Raw genomic sequence first — 18,553 nt, 5'->3', positions numbered from 1 at the left:
TGAGGATGGAAACTCCCCAGCAACAGCAATTACCAAGTGCTGGATCATCCCCCTGTAGCTGAGTGTGACAACACTTTGGGGCTGGGAAGTCACATCTCATTTTAGAGGAAATTAAAAACAATGGCGCCCTTCAGCCAATGCATCTCCTCCATAAGTCATAGGTCAATTCTCCTCTGGGAATGTCTAAGTTCTGTTTGGAATGACTGCCCTTTGGATGCTGTCATTATTTTTCAGCATTCACTTTTTATTTTTGAGCAAGAAAGGCGTGGTATAAAAAGAGAAAAACTTGTATTAGCCTGTTTAAAACCAAGCCAAGCAGAACAGTGCATTTCCCAGAGTTTCTTGATATACATTTCCTTGCAAATCTTAGAGAGATTTTAATTAAAAGTTTCTGTTCCCTTTCCTTCATAAAGGCAAAACACAAATAAAAATCTTGTAGCTGCCACTTTTAAAGCAAGCTTTTGGACACAAATTGGTGGCTCATTTAAGAGAAAACCCAAAATCCCAGGGCTCTACTGCCTGTGGTCACTGAGGACTGTTAGTTTTTAACAGTGTGCCCATTAAAACTTTCCAGGAGCTTTATTTCTAGAGCAAGTGGTGGCATTTTCATAAGCTCCATTTTTAAAGTTACCATGAAATTTTTCATTGGAGTGAGAGCAGGATCCCATATTCATTGCAATAGTCATATGCACAAAACCTTGCAGTCCCAAAGGAAAGCTTCCCTGTCCCACTGAAAATGGAGGGATGGTTTAGGTGGGGAAGAATATTGCAGTGAGTGTGGGATCCTGTTCTCAGTGTTTGAATGGGAGGTGTGATCTTGAACCCAAGGACAGAATTTAGCTTTGGATGTTGCCCTGCTGCGGTTTTTGTGCTGACAAAGAGCTCTCACAATTATGGTCACTTCAGGACACTGAGGCTAAAGCTGAGGTTTCTCACCAGCCCATGTAGAACTGGTGTTTGTCTTTGGTGATGCACAAGAAGTTCTTGGTTTTCTTATGTGTCACTAACTGGAAAGTATTACTGGGGAAAAGTCAGCAGCTGGGGCTTCTCCACCCTGAAGGAAAGGAAGGAAACTCCTCAATATACAGGAGCCCAAAGGACCAAGATCTCCTCTCTGCCACTCTTTGTCATAGGTAAAAGGATAAATTCAGGCTGATGTTTCCACAGCATCTGCCCTGCTACAGCTTGATTTCTAGGTAGAATGCTGGCAGCACTGCAGAGAGCAAGACCAAAGCAATATTGAATTGGTCACCACTTTCTTGTGTTAAAATTTCTCCTTTTACAAAATCAGTGATACCATTTTAGAATTGAAAAATTAAGTTCTAAATTAATTGAAGCTTCCTCTGCTAATTATTTCTGTATGGCTAAGTGATACTTTGAATTTCTCTTTGAATGAGGAAGGCCTTAAATATTCAGTGTTGCTGGTTATCTTAGCAGACTCCCTGTTTATGTTTCAGCCATCCAAGTAAGACAAGTGGAAAAGATGCCATAGTTGTGTGCATGTCTGTGTGTGTGTTTCTCCAGCATTCAATTATCAGCATCCAAAACCTCAGTATTACCATTTTTAATGCAGTTCAGGATGCCCTGCTGAGTGCTGTATGTGCAGCTCTGATATATGAAATCCATTTTGCATGCAGCTCTTGACATATTTTCATATTTAGGATTATGGGAAGCTTTTTGTGTGCCACTTTGATGTATGCTAATCTTTGTTTCTCAAAAAGCACTTTAAAAAAGTCCAGACAAATAGACAATATTTCTTCTTCACTGAAACCCTGTGTTTTTTTCTGTAGCCAGGCTCCCACATGGTTCAGAGCAAAGCTTCCACCAGTGGTGTGCTGAAGGGCCATATCCATGTGCCCTGCTCTGGGCAGCTCCTTGTATCCATCAGGTATCAGAGACAACCTGAGATCTAGCATTCCTCTGGATGAAAGGCAGCCTGAATCACTCATTTCTTCCTTGACTGTCACCTCTGTTGTGGATGCAGAGCAAAAGCTGGAATGGGAATGTCACACACAGAGGCTGAGTGATGCCTGGGCTGGTGGCAAGAGCACACAGTGCAGCTGGATCCAAATAGGTCAAGTACACCTACATAAATGATCAATCAGTTAAAGTGGTTGCCTAATGGCTTTGCAATTCTGCCCTGTAACACAGGATGTGAGTTATCAAATGTGTTACTTATATCTCTAATATATTTTATTGTGTTATTTATGGACTTCCTGTAAACTTTCTGTGGCTGCCAGACTTATCATAGTGTGCACAGCAGGACAAAAAACTTGGAAGTATTATTTTGTTCTTGCAAGGTTTGCAGTGGATGCCAGGTCCAGACTATGCACAGATGCTAAAACACCTCTGAATTTAATTGTGGGTAGTTTGACACCTTTGTAGCACCATAAAGACTAAATGTAAATCCCAGGTTAATGAATGAGAAAATCCCTGTGGTGTCATTAAATCTTCCCCAGAGTGAGCTCAGTCTGCCCAATGAATAAATGTTTAATGCAGTGCTGTGTCAGATGGAGCCATCGATTGGGAGAGAAACACTCTTGGTTTAACAGGATCCCATCAGCTGAGCTGCACTCAACAGCCCCACAGTGCCAGCAGCTGCTGGGGATGGCTTCAGGGCAGGAATCCCAAGGAGAGTCAGAGGTGCTCACATGGGCACAGAAACATTTCTCCTAGATTTTCCTGGAATTTTGGGATTATTGACAATATCATCAATGTTATCCTCATTACCATCTAATGTTTCCTGGCATTCAGAATTGTAATGCCATGGCATCCCCTGCAGTGCATTAATCACTTTCTTAATATCAGGAATTAATGTTTCTCACAACACATTTTCTAAAGTCACAAACAACTGTATTTATAGCCACATCCATTTCCCTACAGCTTTAGCCAAGGAGCAGGTTGGTGAATATTTTTGAGCTGCATACTCACAGATGATGTAGCAAAACACCTGTGGTTGAGTTCCATTTTGTATTGGGATTGCTTGGCCAGGTTTTGGTAGTGGGATTGGGGTTGGGGCTACAGGGTTGGCTTCTGTGAGAAGCTGCCAGAAGCTGCCCCTGTGTCCAGCATAGGCACCCAGACAGGGTCAACCCACTACACACCTTTAGTTCAGAGTATTCTACAGTCTGAAATAATCCTATATTATAAAAATTGTGATCTTATAAAAATTAAAACAATGCAGCTTCAGGACTCACTTTTCAGTGGTTTTAGTTTGTATCTCTTTCTACTACTGCTGCTATTATTGATTAGCCACTATGTACTTGAATTACATGGAAGTGGTTTTCTTACTGTCTTTGGTGAATTAGCAAGACTTTAAAAACAATCCATAGTCATCCCAACATTAAACTAAAAGTAAAAAGGAGAGGTGATTTTATTTTCCTTTCTCAGACAAGGAGTAAAAGGAGTGCTTTGTATTTGGACAGTGATGGTGGTGGTGGTGTTTTTGTTTTATTTTGAATTTCAAAATGTTTTGCTTTCCCTTAATTACTAAAAATTACACATTTTCCAGAAAAAAAAAACTTTTGCAAAATGAAAAGTAGATTTCTTAATTTAAAATGTCAAAGATCCTTCTTTTTAGAAATTTCTTAATACAGCAAACATGAAAAATAGATTTAATTTTGAAAAACTCATTTGAAACAAGACAGAAATAAAAATAAATTGTGCTTGAGAAACTCCTTACCAGCTCCAGTTCTAGACTTGTCATATCACGAACCACTGAAAAATTCTTCTAGGTGCAAACACACATAGGTGTCCTGGAAATCCCTTTGATAACTCTTCTTTTCCAAGCAAAGAGTAGCAGAGCTTTGATCACAGCCTACAAATCACTGAATGGCATGGGAAGGATGTGGAAGCACCTGGGCAGTCTGTCCACCATGGACTTTGCTATCAAAGTTTGTCAACAGGAATCAAACAGCAATTTTTATGTGTCCAGTTGTCTGCTTGGATGTTTTTAAAGAACTCTTTGAAGTAGAGCAATTCACAGACAGAGAGTGAATAAATTTTAGTGAGGTGAGTGAATTTTAATTTAGGATTTTCACCACAGAGTTATTCTTCTCATTGTCCCACCTTCGGACTCTTGGCATGCAGCCCAAAAAAATCCCATCCCAACCTATGGTGAATATTGGCCACAGAAGTTCTCATCCAGCAGGTTAAACCTATGTGTCTGTCCAGCATTGCAAACTGCAGGATAAGGAAGGAAGAGATTCTTTTTTAAGAACTTGTAACAATATATTTGCTATTTAAAACATCAATGTGTCTGTGGAAAAGGGGATTTGGAATATATAGAAGAAAATGAAGTAACCCCAGGGAAGCAGAGGTGCCATTTTCTGATTAATGGAGTGTGTGCAAAGAGCCAGAGAGGTAGGGCTCCTCCAAAATCACTTTCTAGCAAGACAGGGGCTGTGGAAGACATTCTGACCAGCAGCTTATTTTTCCACTGCTGTTTTTCAACTCATCCCTGGTTGACCTGGCAGACTCCAACCTCTTGGCCATAAATGCCACTGCTCACAACTTGGCTGGACAGTTCTGTCATTCCAGTGCTCCTATTTTGTCCTGAAAATGCTTGAACAGAGGATTGAGCCAGAGGAATGGACCATAAACAGGTCAGCAGTGAAGCTGCATGTTAGGTTTGAATTCATCAACAAATTCAGGCCTTTCCCTGGCCTCTCCCAGTTTATCTCATGGTTGTTTCCTGCTATGAGGATGAGGCTGAGTGTTCCCTTGGCACGGTAATGACCTGGAAAACTTAAGAGTAAGCTCCCACTGGCAAGCTGTGGTGCATTACCAGTGTGCTTTTCTTCAGTGAACCTGGCATGATACCAAGCCTGGCTGCAGTAACAAAAGGCCATTATATCAACACTGACTTACTCACATTATGGTTCCCAGTGGAAACAAATTGATCAGGATTTATCTCCATGCTCCCAGACATTCATGTGTTTCTGAGTGATAAGTGATAGCCAGGTGAATGCCATCCTTGCAGAGCTGGTGCCACCAGTGGAGGGAGCTGGGCTTTCCCACCCTTTCCCTTCACCACAATCCCTCCTTTCACCTCCTCTCTCAAGGCTGGAAGTCAGGTGCTGTGTGAAGAGATGGTGGTAGGGGACATGATGTTTATCAAATAGGAGGAATTTATTGGAATCATAGAATGGATCATCAGCATTTTTTATTCTTAGAGTCACAGAGTCACAGAATCATAGAATTGGAGTTTGGGTTGGAAAGGACCCTTAAAGATCATCTAGTTCAACAGGGCTCCTCTGCCAAGGCAGGGACATCTTCAACTAGATCATTTTGTTCAGAGTCCCATCCAGCCTGGTCTCCAGCACTTTCAGGGATGGGCATTTAGCACCCTTCTGGGAAACCTGTTCCAGTGTTCCACCACTCTCACTGTAAAAAGTTCTACCTTGTATCTGGTATAAATCTTCCATCTTTTAGTTTAAAATAATTTTACCTTATCTTGTCATTACAGGCTCTACTAAAGAGTCTCTCCGTACCTTTCTTAAGCCCTCTTTAAGAACTGAGAAACTGCTCTGAGGTTTCTCCAGAGGCTTCTCTTTTCCAGGCTGAGCAAGCCCAGATATCTCAGCCTGTTCTTCATAGGAGAGGTCCTTCTCCTCAGATCTGCTCTCAGTCTTTTCATCCTGTATTGGTACCTGGGGTTGCCCTTGTTGAACCTCATGAAGGAGATTTTGGAGCCAGATAATCTTTCATGGCATTTGCAGTGCCATTCAAAACAAAATTTCCTACTTGGCCTGAAGTCACGAGGACACACTGTAGCCCATGGAGGACAGCACAATTAATCCTGGGTATTAACAGTGTGATTTCTCCAGCCTTTGCAGGAGTGAACTCTTGGAATGCAAGGGAGGAGGATGTGGTGGAGGAAGAAATGTCTTCACTATGGTGGGAGGTGGCAGGGATGCCAGCTCTCCATACCCAAGGATAAGAGCAGACTCGTGACCTTTCCAAGCCAGATCCTCCAGTTCTTTCTTCAAACACTGCAAGGGAGTTTTCATTTCCAGACCGCTCAGCAACAAGCCTGATAAAGTCTGCCAGGATACTTATTTTGAGGCAGCAGAATGAAAATTCCCCACCCAAGCATCTTTTGATTCCATACATATCTAGCACAAAGAGGTGCCTGCTTACCCTGACCTCACAGACCTGTTTTGCATGTAGGGAGGATGGGCTGTGTCAGAGTACCAATAGGCACGTTTCCTTTGGACCTGGCCAGCCCCACCCTGCTGCCAAACTGCTCACTGATAAGGCACAAGGGGGTAATGATTTTTTTTCAGATCACTGGCACCTAAAATGCTGTTCAGGTTACGCTCCATAAACCATCTCCAGTTTTTCTTCTATTCACTGTGATGGATGAAACACTGCCCAATAGCTGGCTTCACATTCAAGAGGCACAGAGGAGCTGCTGCATTCAAATTTTTCTGAAACTACTTTTTCTCATGGCTTAAATGCTCCTGAATGCTTTTGTTTTCCAGGCAAAAGTTGCTTGGAGTGGACATTTTAATAAATCTGAGAGCAATATACCAACTACCTTGCCTGATTTCAATGCTGCCATGCCATTTGACAGTGGCAATCAAACAGATTTATGCCTCTCAGCCTGGCCAGTGATGGGGCAGAAGAGTTACAGATCATTTTCTCCCTGATTAAATGGCAGGTGAGACTTGGGTCTGCCTTTCTGTCTGTGAGCACACTGGACAGCAACTCACATGCCATCTCTGTGGGGATGTAATGATGGACAGGAGAAAAGAGACAGTGAGTTCTGAGAGACAAAGCACAGTCTGATTTTAATTAATCATAGAATGGTTTGTGTTGGGGGGGACTTTAGATATCATCTGTTTTCAACCCCCCTCTGCTGTGGGCAGGGACACCTTCCACTAGGCCAGGCTACTCAGGACCCCAGTCAGACTGGCCTTGAACACTTCCAGGGATGAGGAATTATATGGAATCCATTATGTAATTAAGGAATGGATGGATGGATGGATGGATGGATGGATGGATGGATGGATGGATGGATGGATGGATGGATGGATGGATGGATGGATGGAAGAAAGGAAAGGGATGTTGCACCTTGTGCTTTTCCAAAATTGTGTCACATGGTGGCTTTTGGTGCCCTATAAGGGCAGGGCTCAGCTTTGCCTGCCAGAGCATGGAACAGGCTGAAGTGGCAGGGGCTGTGCTGGGGCACAGGCAGCACCCCCTCATGTCTCCCTGGGGCCTTCAGAGCTTGGTGGGACTGACCTGCTGGAGCTGAGGACATGGAGCAAAGGTCTGAAGGGTCCCAACATCATCTGGTTAAGATTCAGGCTCACTCCCTGTGCTCAGCTCTGACTGCCTGCCAGGCTGTCCTGTAATTCACATTCTGTCTCACAGAGCAAGAGCTCAGAGGTCTCTGGTGAGGTGTCAGACCAAGGAAATGTTCCTTTCTAAATGTCAGCCAGCTCTGGCCAGGGGAAGCAGGCAGTGATGAGCCTGGGCAGGGCAGACAAGGCTGTGGTTTGGAGTGAAACAGTTCCCTCCATTGTTTCCCTCCAGGCCTAGCACAGACCTGGGGTGTGAATTTATGAGCGTTTTTCCAGGGACGTGCTTTTTGTTGTCCTAGAATGAGATTTTTCATGGCTGCTCTGGGCCCTTGTGGGTTCAGTAAGGCAAGATTTAACCTCCCAGGCCAGGGCTTTGAGACCAAGGGTTGCTCAAGTAGTTGCTCACAAGAAGTGTGGACAGAAAAAAAGTCCTCAAATGGCAGGAAGGATGCTTAGGGACATACTGTTGGTGTTGGCAAATTTATAACATCAAAGCTGTCAGTGGCTTAGCTGAGAAACTATTTAATCTCTGTAGGCTTTACAGGGCAGGAATCTGAGCTGTGTTTCTGAAAATGGGCACTTGCAGTTCTGCTGCTGAGGCCTTTCTAGCACAGCACATCCTCTTGAAGCCAAAATTGCAGCAAGTCTTGAACTTACTCCTTCAAGTGTAGAGTTTCCAGCTGTAAAATACTGTGGGATGTCCAGAGGTTGTGTGATGGCCACCATCAGTCATGAGAGAGCTGCAGCAGGTCACACTGTCCTTTCCCTGACAGGGCAGGGGGATATGTGAGGTTTGAGTCTAAAGGATTTTGGGACCTCTGAGCAGTTCAAGCCCTGCATGGAGCACTGGCAGTGTCTCTGTGCTGGGATGCTGCTGTTCCCTGCTGCCTTTGTGCTCTTCTGCCTGACACAGTGTCTGGAAAGTTCTGGCAGCTTCAGACTAGAGAGTGCATTTCACACCAGGGTCTTAATGTGAGTTACAGACCAGAAAAGCTGGATCCTGAACCACCAGCATCTAACCCAGGCTGACAAAGATCTCCTCAACGTGGTGCTGGTACAAAGCACTTCTTTGCTGGGAAAGTGGGCATCAAAAAAGGGCCAAACACCAAGGTACTGGGACATTTACACTGTGGGGGGATGAGTGGTAGTAGTATGGTGATTTTCTCAGTTTTTTTCTTTGTTATTTTCTTCATGCATTTTGTCCAAGGCCCACCCGTTAAAAGAAATTAAAAAAAATAACCATTACATAATGGTTATTATTAACCATTAACATTAATATTGTGTGGCTGACCACACAGATGTTGTGTAATGCCCAAATGCCCTTCCCCTGCACCCCATGAGCTGTTCCATGCCCAAGGCAGCAGCATAAATCAGTCCCAAAGGCAGAGTTGACTCACCTGGGTGAGTTTCATGCCTGAGGCTGAGGCTGTGCAGGGCCAGCCCTGGGAGGGATGCAGGCAGGGTGTCCCTTCTTGGAGTTCTTGTGTCAGGTTCCCACCTGCCCTTGTGCCCCAGGCTCCTTGGGCTGGTGCAGTTGATGCTCCTGGGATGGGCCTGGGAGCAGCTCAGCGGGGCATTATTTAGGTTCCCCTTTTCTTTCTGTGCTCCTTTGTGGGTGTGCAGATGAGCTTTTGTCAAAGAACCTGGCAAGTGCAGTGAGAATACATTGCATTTGTAGGTGGATTTGTAAAAAAAAAATATTTCCTTAAGGGGTTAAGAATTGCTTTGTATTAGTCCATTGAACCGATGGGGTTTTATCTTTGTTGATTACTGGATTGGCAGGGGACCAGGGACATTCTTCAAATTGTGAGTTTACAATGCAAATTGTGAGTTTACAATGTAAATTTTCCTCCTCTGTCTTGGAGGAGGGAAAAAACAACAACAACAACAAAAAAATTTAAAAAAAGGGTCTTCTGGTCTTCTTTCTAAAAGTTGAGAAGATAATGATGACAATCACGATTGATGATTGATTCTGGTATCTTTTACAACGTTAAATGTAGACAGAAGATTAAGCTCAACTCTCATAACCATTTAATCACCCTGGACCCACTTTACACTCAGGACAGAGTTTGGAGGAGCTTGTCTCTTCTGAACCTGCCTCTCTGCTCTTCCTGGGACATGACCCTTTGCATTTTCCCTGCCCTGCACATCACTGGGTATTATCAGCATAAATAAACTGCCCTGGGGTGCACAGAGGTGCCTCACATGGGGACAGTGACACGGTTAAAAGAGGAGGGAGTGGGAAGGTAGCAGGCAAAATCCAGCCCAGAAATAAGACCTTAAGCACCCAATCACTTAAGGTAGCTTAACCTGCTGCGTGCCTGGGCTGAGCTGGGGTCTCTGAGCACAGGCACAGCTGCAGGCAGGCAGTGCTGAGCTCTGTTTATCTCTCAGGGAACTGTAGCTGGGAGAGGGCTGGGCACTAAATCTCCCTACCTTAAGTCCCCAGAAATTGTTTCTGGATCTGAGGCCAAAATAGCCTGTTCACAGATGTGCTAATGCTGAGGTCATGCCAGGGATGGTGATAAGGACTGTGGCTGGTATCATGCTACTTGTGATGGCTTAATTTAACTATCACAAGTAGTATCCAGAAGTGAAACATTCCCAGCAGCTGGGGTTGGCATCCCTGCATGGTTTCCCACACCAGTCCCTGACATTGCACTTCCCACTACCTTGGTGAATCCTGTGGAAACAATTTTGCAAATATTTATGCATCTTGTGTGAGCAGAGGGAGGGAGACAGACACAGGGATAGCCTGAGATGTGATACAAGATGTTGTGAAGAATAAAAGTTATGATATCTGGGTTGGATCTTCCAAGTATTTTTAGAAAAGGAAAAAAAAAAAAGCTCCAAGTGACAATGAACTCAAAAAAAAGTTTTACATTAATTTCAGTTATCATTTTCTTCAGGCCCTAAATTGAATATATAGTCCCTGGAGCCTTTCTGTCAGCATATATATATATGTGTGTGTGTATATATTTTTATATATATTTCTATCATAAGTATCTATAGGAAGCATGAACATGCAGAGGAAACTGTAAGTAGTAAGAATTAAAATAGAGTATCCAGTGTTCATATCCACAAGGAAAAAGGGCCTTGGGAACTCTGGTTTCTTACCTTCCCATCATATGCTAAAAAAACACAGGATGATTAGGAATTTGAAGACATTGTAGCCCACTGTGTAAACACTGGTTTGGGTTTCTTCCTCCTGGAGTTATAAGTATAAATTTACCTTAGCTGAGTTACAATCAATCAATCAATCAATCAATGTGCAAAATGGGTGCTTGTTTTGGAGGCCAGAACTGTTTCATCCACTCTACTCCATTTTACAGGCTTTTCCAAGACAGGCTGGATAATCCCTCTCCCTTCTCCTCTCCAAACACCAGAGCAGAGCAGGAGCTGTGTTTGCAGATGCTGCCCTGGCCCAGCGCTGACAGCAGTGGGGGGCTGACCTGCCAGCATTACAGCCCTTGAATTATCCACTCCATAAATGGAAAATCAATTTGCTTCTGGGATTGGGCATGTTTTTCGGGTTGTTAGAGGCTGTGTTTTTGTTTAGACTCACAACCACATCCAGGCTGGAAAGCAAATGTGTTTGGGGCTGTTCTGCAGCACAGAAAGGAGCTGGCATGGATGGGGTTGTGCATTGGGGCTGCTCTCTGAGCTCCCTTTCTCACTCTCCAAGGCATAGTGGCAGTATCCCCATCATGTCTCTAAGGTTGAGATTCCTGAATTTTACCCAGGAGTACTTCAGAAGATTTCTGGTTAGTGTACAAACTTTCCTCTGCAACATTAAAGTGAATGCAGGACGGCTCCCTGATGTACTGGTGCAAGAGCCCAAGCAGATGGGGTTAATACAGCCCTTTGTTATCCTGCCTGACCCACTTGTCAGCCCTTGAGCTCCTATAAATGCACGTGGAGGGGCCAGACTTAAAATAAATCTCGAGGCATTTGGCAAACAGCAGCTAATTGAAGGGCACATGCTGCCCATCATGTGCTGGGGAGGAGAAGCCTGGGGCAAAGGCTTAAAAAGGAGGTCTGAGGTTCCTGCTTTCAGAACTGGCTGTGTGGGACTCTGTAAATATTTACACAGCACCTCTAAAATCCAAGCCGTTCCCAAGGTGGTGAAGGGGTTTGGCCTGGGGCAGCTGCTGGCAGATGCCCAGGAGAGGAGCTACAGGAAAGCTGGGGATGCTGCAGCTGCACTTCCCTCCTGCCTGGATAAACAGCACATTTGGGTGAGGCAGTGAGGGGGGTCCTGCCTCAATGCCATGCACAGAAATGGGTTAAAATAGTGAGGTTTTGTGGTGACAGTTGCAGTTTTGCTGGCTCTTTGCTGGGCTGAAGCCTGCAGCTGGGCAGTGAATGAGACTTCTCTCCCTGGGCTTTCATTTGTTCATAAGTTGCACATATCCTGACATGGTTGCTTCTCTGATTTTTTTTCCTACCTTTTTTTTAAACAAAACAAACAAAACAAACAAACGAAAAAAAAAGCAAAAAAAAAAAAAGAAAGAAAACAAAGAGTGTTATTTAAGCAATTGCACTTTGGGGACTTTTTGTAAACATCTGAAGTTTTATAAACAACGTGTTTTTCTTCCCACAAAACAATGCCTGTCCCACAATGGCATTCCCACAAAACACTGTGGGAAGAAGGGATTCATGTTATGACTTTTAAAAACTTGTTTAAATCACTGCTGCCAGGAGGGGAAGGGAGAGCATCTCTGGGTCCCTCTGTACCTCCAAAGCAGCTTGGTGCCTCTCTGCCTAGGCTGGGGTCAAGCTGCTATCACCTACCTTTCTTTGACAGAAAAAAGAACAATATTCCATGTGAAACAAAGGCCATTTATACTTTGATTTCCCCTGTTTGTCCCAGGACATATGAGCTGTTTTTTCTTGGCTTTCTCTAATCTCAAATCCAATCCCAATCCCTAAGAAATTAAACTGGCTGGGGAAGAAGAGAAAAGAACTGATTCTTCTTCCTCCCCATCCTGCTCCTCCTCCTTTGCCTGCTGCTCAGCTGCTCTGAGTTTTGAATACTTTGCTGCATATCTTGTGGCTATCAAGGTCAGCCTGAAGGAGGGAGGGCACTCATTGTCATTCAAATAGCTACAAACTGTAATACAGATAAGGCCAGAGCAGAGCCAGGAGGCTGATTCAGTACAAAGAGACTCTGTCCACAGGTCGATGCTCTGCCCTTTCCAAAATTTCACCCTCACACTCCTCAGTGTGCAAATACCAGAGCAGAGCTTGAAACTAGGGCTGCTGTTTCAAGGACTCTGACCTGATCAGAAGTTCTGAGATGGGGAGGGAAAAGCAGAGAAATTAGGTTAGGAGGAATGAACAAAAAAAAAAAAATCTGACCATTTTTCTTTCTTTTTTGCCTCTGTGTCCCTAGGTTGCAAACTTCTCTCTATGGCTTAAATGGACATTGAAGCATGTCTCTCTGATGGAATGTACAACTCCAGATGATCCAATTCTTCAAGAATTAAATTCCAAGAAAAAGAATACAATCCTTTCTACAATTTGCTTGTTTTAGTGTATGGCTTGCTCTCACACACAAAACCTGAGTTTTAATTTCTGTATGCAGAAAGACAAGGGTCTGCCTTCAGTAAACCCTCACCAGGAGAGGTTTAGGACACAGAGAGGTGGAAGGAGCTTGGAAGCATTGTGAGAGGGTGAAAGGAAATACCCAGCTTGTCCTTTTTTAAGCCCATCTGGGGAAGATGAAGCTTCTCCTTTATGGCTGGAAGTAGTGGAGTCAATCAGTTCAGCCTTGGGCTGGGCTGGTGACTGGCAGGGACCTGCTGCAGCTTTTCCTTTTTGCCTTAAGTTGGACCCTGTGCTGCTCTCAGCCAGCGCTGGGGTGGAACCCCAGGGGCAAAGATGGTCGTGGTGAGGAAGAGGAATGTGAAAGTGTTCACCTTGGCCTTCCTGCTGATCACAGTGACATCCTTCCTGCTGAACTACACTCACCAGGTGACCTCCACCACCTGGTACCCCCGACAGCTCGTGGTGCAGTTCTCAGAGCACGTCCAGAAGCTCTTCAAGTACCCCAGGAGACCCTGCAGCTGCCACACGTGCATTTCAGAGCTGGGGCATTCCCTCTGGTTCGACCAGAGATTCAACTCAACTATGCAACCTTTCCTGACCTCACACAATGCCTTGATCCCAGAAGACAGCTACAGGTGGTGGCTGGTAAGTGGGGGGTGTGGGTACAGCCCAGGCTTTGGGTGGCAGTGGTGGTGTCAGGCTTCCAGGGGTGCCAGGTACATTGAAAGAGATGTTTTCTGCCCAAGGCATTTGCTGTCTCAGCTGACAAGGTGGAATTGGAAGGAGTGGGTGTTTGTGCTGGTGTTCAGCTCAGAGGGGCTTGGACTGCACATTCACTTGCCCCAGACTAGAGAAGTCCCTGACAGAATTAGGTGGTAGATCCAGAATTTGCAAATGTCAACACTGTCATTTTCTCCCTTCTCTTCCAAAGACCAGGCTTTGTAACCCCTCTGTTTCTGCTTCACATGGGCTTTTTGCCATTCATCAAGGTGGATAATTAAACTAATTGTGAAGTGGGTGATTCCCCCAGGGGCTCTCCCTACCATAAGATATGTAAATAATTAGCAGGATTAAATGTGAAGTTATTTATACCATGCCTATGAGAACATTCTCTGTTGTGGCTGATGGCGTTAAACAGATCCAGAAAGCTCATGGGTGCCTGTGGGTCACTGGGAAGGAGCAGCCCCAGGTGTATCCTTGAGCAGGGTGGTCCAGCTACCCCTTGAAGCCTGATCCAAGCACCATGAAAGTGAGTGGATGCCTAGTTCATAAAGCACAGAAGGGAAAAAGATGCTGTTGTTTTGCTTAACAAAAGCCCCTTTTATGTTCTCTTGAAACAAGACATCAGTTGTTTGATTTACTTCTGGCTGTGCTGCTGAGGTGCTAAAGTGCAGGTTCTGCTGCAACAACACCAGTGAAATCACAGTTTCACTGCACTTGTTTTCCCTCCCTTCTGGAAAAATAGTCCCCTGTGCCTTTCTTTGAGCCCACAGCAGCCTGCAACTTGGTGTTGTGCAGCAAGCACAACCCTTGTTGTGGAATTCTGGGCTTTCAGGCCTTCTCTGGCATCCTGAGGGGGCCTCTCCAACAGGCACCCACTATTGCAGTGGGGGCATTTGGGTTTGGAGGGGATGTCAGGTGCTGTGGGAATGAGGCTTTATCAGATTTATCACTTCTCACTCCACTGGCTGTTGCATCTAGTGCTGAAAAATAAATGCCACTGAGCTCTGCCACCTTTAATTGTTGTATAAATTATATCATTGCTTTATGATTAGGCCCTTCTTTTTGCAATGAGTCTCAAGTGCTCAGGTGCTGGATCTTTCCACCTGTCCCTTGGCCATGACTTTGATTTGTTGTGTAATTGTTTAATTGTTGTATAAATTATATCATTGCTTTATGATGCAGCCCTCCTTTTTGCGATGAGTCTCAAGTGCTCCAGGTTCTGTGTCTTTCCACCTGTCCCTTGGCCATGACTTTGATTTGCTGTGTAATTGTTTAGTTGTTGTGTAAATTATATCATTGCTTTATGATGTGGCCCTCCTTTTTGCAACGAGTCTCAAGTGCTCAGGTACTGGATCTTTCCACTTGTCCCTTGGCCATGACTTTGATTTCCCATTGATTGTGGTTTTTCTTGCAGCTTCCAGACACTTTGCTTTCTGTTCCTCATCTTTACTGTCTGGGCTTTGCTGGGGCATTGGGCAGGGAAGATGGCAAGCTCAGATCCTTGTCCTGGCTTGAGGTTTCACCAGGGGGCTGGGCTGATCTGACCTCTGGCAGTTTTCAAAGGAGTGGACGTAGCCCAGATTGAGCTCAGTAATGAGAGGACGAGGTTACTCATGGACACCATGAGCAAAGCCACTCTGCATTCTGCACTCAGAACTCACTGATATAAGCATGAGGTTTGGATGCATTCTCTCTTAGAAAAAGAAATTAAAAAGAGAAAAAGCTTGGGACTCAGTACAGAAGTCTGACTATGTAATGTAAAACAGGAAAAATAAAGAAGCAGTGCTTCCTCAATTCACAGAATCAATTAGGTTGGAAAAGACATCTGAGATCCTCAAGTCCAACCTGTGACTGAATACCACCTTGTCTACCAGACCAGGGTACCAAGTGCCACATCCAGTCTTTCCTTAAACACCTCCAGGGATGGTAATTCCACCACCTCCCTGGGCAGCCCATCCAATGTCTAATTACCCCTTCTGTGAGGAAATTCCTTCTAATGTCCAACTTAAACCTTCCAAACATAGTTGTGGACTGTGTCCTCTCATCCCGTCGCCAGTTCCCTGGGAGAAGAGGCTGACTCCCACCTTGGCCACAGCCTCCTTTTAGGTGGTTGTAGAGAGTGATAAGGTCACTCCTGAGCCTCCTTTTCTCCAGGCTCAACAACCCCAGCTCCCTCAGCCTCAGTCACCTCATAGGACTTGTTCTCCAGACCCTTCCCCAGCTTTGTTGCCTTTCATGGACTTGCTCCAGCACCTCAATGTCCTTCTTGAAGTGGCCCAGAACTGGACACAGCACTCCAGCTGTGGCCTCACCAGTGTGTTAAAAGTTCAGCTCAGCCTGAAACAGATTCTTTCAGAGGAGTTTTGTTTCTTTTTCAGCAGAATGAAAAAAGTAGATTTTCAGAACAGCCGAAAGTCTCCCCTCCCCATCCCGAACAAAAGCTGTTCATTAATTTTCAGGGCTGTCTAACCATCTTTTAGTGTTTTCATTCCTTTATTATTCAGATCATGTTCAAAGGGAATACACCACTTCAGAATACAAAATCAAAGCAACTTTTTTTTCATATGGTAAAAATAAATCTTCTAAGATTCCTAGACTTTTTCAATCTTCAATGTGGATGTGTGAAATATTCTGATGTCCCCCATAACTGCATTGTGTATTGGAAGTTTTTACTCACTGAAAGTCTTTGCCCTAATGTGTCATAGATGAAGAAAGTGCCCTGACTCCTCTGAAAGATGGTTTTGGGTAAACCCCAGGCAGGATGTGGCCTCACCTCCTCATTGCAGCTGATTCCTTATGTACATGTTGCTTTGGCTAAGCTTTTCCAAGAGAGTGTCATTTCTTCAGGAAACAATTCCCAGGTGCATCCTGAGGGCAACTCCCTTTTTGCTGTTCATTTTCAGGCTCATCTTCAAAGCAATTCTGAGATTTTGGCCAGTCTTTAAGAAAACATTACTCATGGCCATGTTTCACTCTTGTGTGCTCTACCAGCTCAGTAATTTGTGACTTTTTGCTATATTTGTACATAAAAAGGAGGTATGAGGAAACCTGAGATTGCTCCAACTTCTTTTTGGGGCGGGTGACTGTGTGTTCACTCTCAGGAGCTGATTTCAGACAGTGGGGTGGTTTTGTTGAGCTGTAATTTTGTTGAGCTGAGGCTCTGAGATGCACTGGAGCTCTTTATTGCATGGCTGTGACTTCCCTCCCATGGGGAGACCCGTGTGATGTGCTGCCCTAAAAGCAGGCACAGCTCTTGCCTGTCCCCCAAACTCTGCCTCCCTCCCCCTTAACCCTGTGCTGTAGATGTGAATAAGTGCTGCTCATCCCAATAGTCCTGCAGCATTAGGATCCCTCCAGGACTAGGACAGTGAGGAGGATTTCAGAGTTAATGACCAGTATTGGAGACAAAGGGACATTTGGGACCAAAGAACGGGGTGGTTTCCCTTACAGCTCTTCCCATGGCTGCCAGGCTGCTTCATGGTTTATTTGGAGAATATATAGTTTGAGCACTTTCAGCCTGGTAGGATGTGACCTTTAGAAGGAAATATTCCAGCTTGCTCTGAATACAAGTGTTTGTGTGTACTGGGTTTGGTGCTGCCCCCTGTGCAGGTGGGAGGGAGCAGGGGGGAGAAGGTCAGTGCCACCATCCCTGCAGTGGCTTATCCTGCTGCTTGGGGCAGGGCTGCTCCAGAGAAAGCCCCTGAAAATGTACCTGCCTTCCTTTGTTCATGGAAACAAGGGGGATGATGTCAGGGTTGCTCCCTGCTTCTCATTTGCTTAAATATACACAGCTGATAAACTGTCCCTGCATTATCAGGTAGCAAACAAGGGCCCAGATTCTCCCACATACACTCCTGCAGCTGCTCTGTACTTTTTGTGACTTAAAGTTGGATTGGAATCCCCTTCTCTCAGGGAGGATCTGGGCATTAGTAACACTTCAGGCTGTGAACATTTTGTTAGAAATTCCTTCCTCCCTCCCTCCCTTTTCTCCCTCTCACACTTCCTGTCTCCCACCTCCTCTCTCTCTCTTTCTCCTCTGCCTTCTCTCATCTTATGCTCAGGGACTGTGAGAGTGTTTTTGCAAGGTGGGACCTGGTGTTATGTGATACATTCCTTTCTGTTTATGTTTTCTTTCTCACCTCACTGAGCTGGTTCACCTGCAGGCTTTCCATTGTTTTACCATGACACAAATGCTGTGGATGTTCTCACTAAATTTCTCTAAATGTTCTTATTAAATCTCCTAACCCATATATAAGGAAACATGGCAAGAATTACATGCTGTGACAAAGCACAGCATTTATTTATAGTTTTCTTTTTTTGTTCTAAGGGCTGGATACATTGTTCTTGGTGGTCAGAAAGTATAAAAAACAGGAGATCAGAACCTGCTGTTCTAAGCCCAAATGTTGAGGTTGATGGATTGAAGTTGTGATAAGTAAATTTAGGCTCAGAGTTTCCTGGCAATCTTCTCTGTAGCACATTGTTCATAAACTATCGTGTTATAAGAACTTTTATCTCAAGTCTTAAAATGTTTCAGGGTTTTGCATTTTCTTTGGAAGAAAGCTCAGATCTTGGGGCCATGTTATTAGCGTATCAAAAAGAAAATATTAGTTTAAACTCATTATATTTGTGGGAAAAATGTAACATATGGCTTAAAAATTTGCTTTCAGCTGGTGAACAAAGGGGCATCCCCACCCAACACGTGCTGGGGAAGCTGGGGCAGCTGCACTGATTTTTAAGGCAGGAGCAGAGCTGCTTGGCACCTGAGTCATGCATTTTGAATGCTCTCTGAGGAAAATCTGTCCAAATACTTTGATCACCAGAAGTTTCCTTTGAAACTGGGATGCTGTCTGTGACACTTGGAAAGCAATACAGAGAGCTCAGCACTTTGAAGGTAGCGTGCAGCTACCAGATCACTGCAGAAGGGGGTACCAAATCCCAAATCCAGGCCAGGCTCCAGGCTCTGGTCCCAG

At 44.6% G+C, this 18,553-nt stretch overlaps 1 protein-coding gene across 1 annotated transcript in view; it reads left to right on the top strand.

Annotated features, from left to right (window-relative positions):
• ST3GAL1 (ST3 beta-galactoside alpha-2,3-sialyltransferase 1) overlaps nucleotides 1-18,553 on the top strand; it is a 78,151-nt gene that overhangs the window by 39,801 nt on the left and 19,797 nt on the right. The window contains exon 2 of the mRNA XM_036407002.2: nucleotides 12,706-13,505. Coding sequence (XP_036262895.1) covers nucleotides 13,194-13,505 — 312 coding nt within the window. The 5' untranslated portion in view covers nucleotides 12,706-13,193. The remainder of the gene's footprint in view (nucleotides 1-12,705; nucleotides 13,506-18,553) is intronic.

This window comes from Molothrus ater, chromosome 1, assembly GCF_012460135.2.
Source record: "Molothrus ater isolate BHLD 08-10-18 breed brown headed cowbird chromosome 1, BPBGC_Mater_1.1, whole genome shotgun sequence".
NCBI lineage: Eukaryota > Metazoa > Chordata > Aves > Passeriformes > Icteridae > Molothrus > Molothrus ater.
The sequence above is the reverse complement of the archived record's forward strand: the minus strand, read 5'-3'. Positions and strand labels throughout refer to the sequence as shown.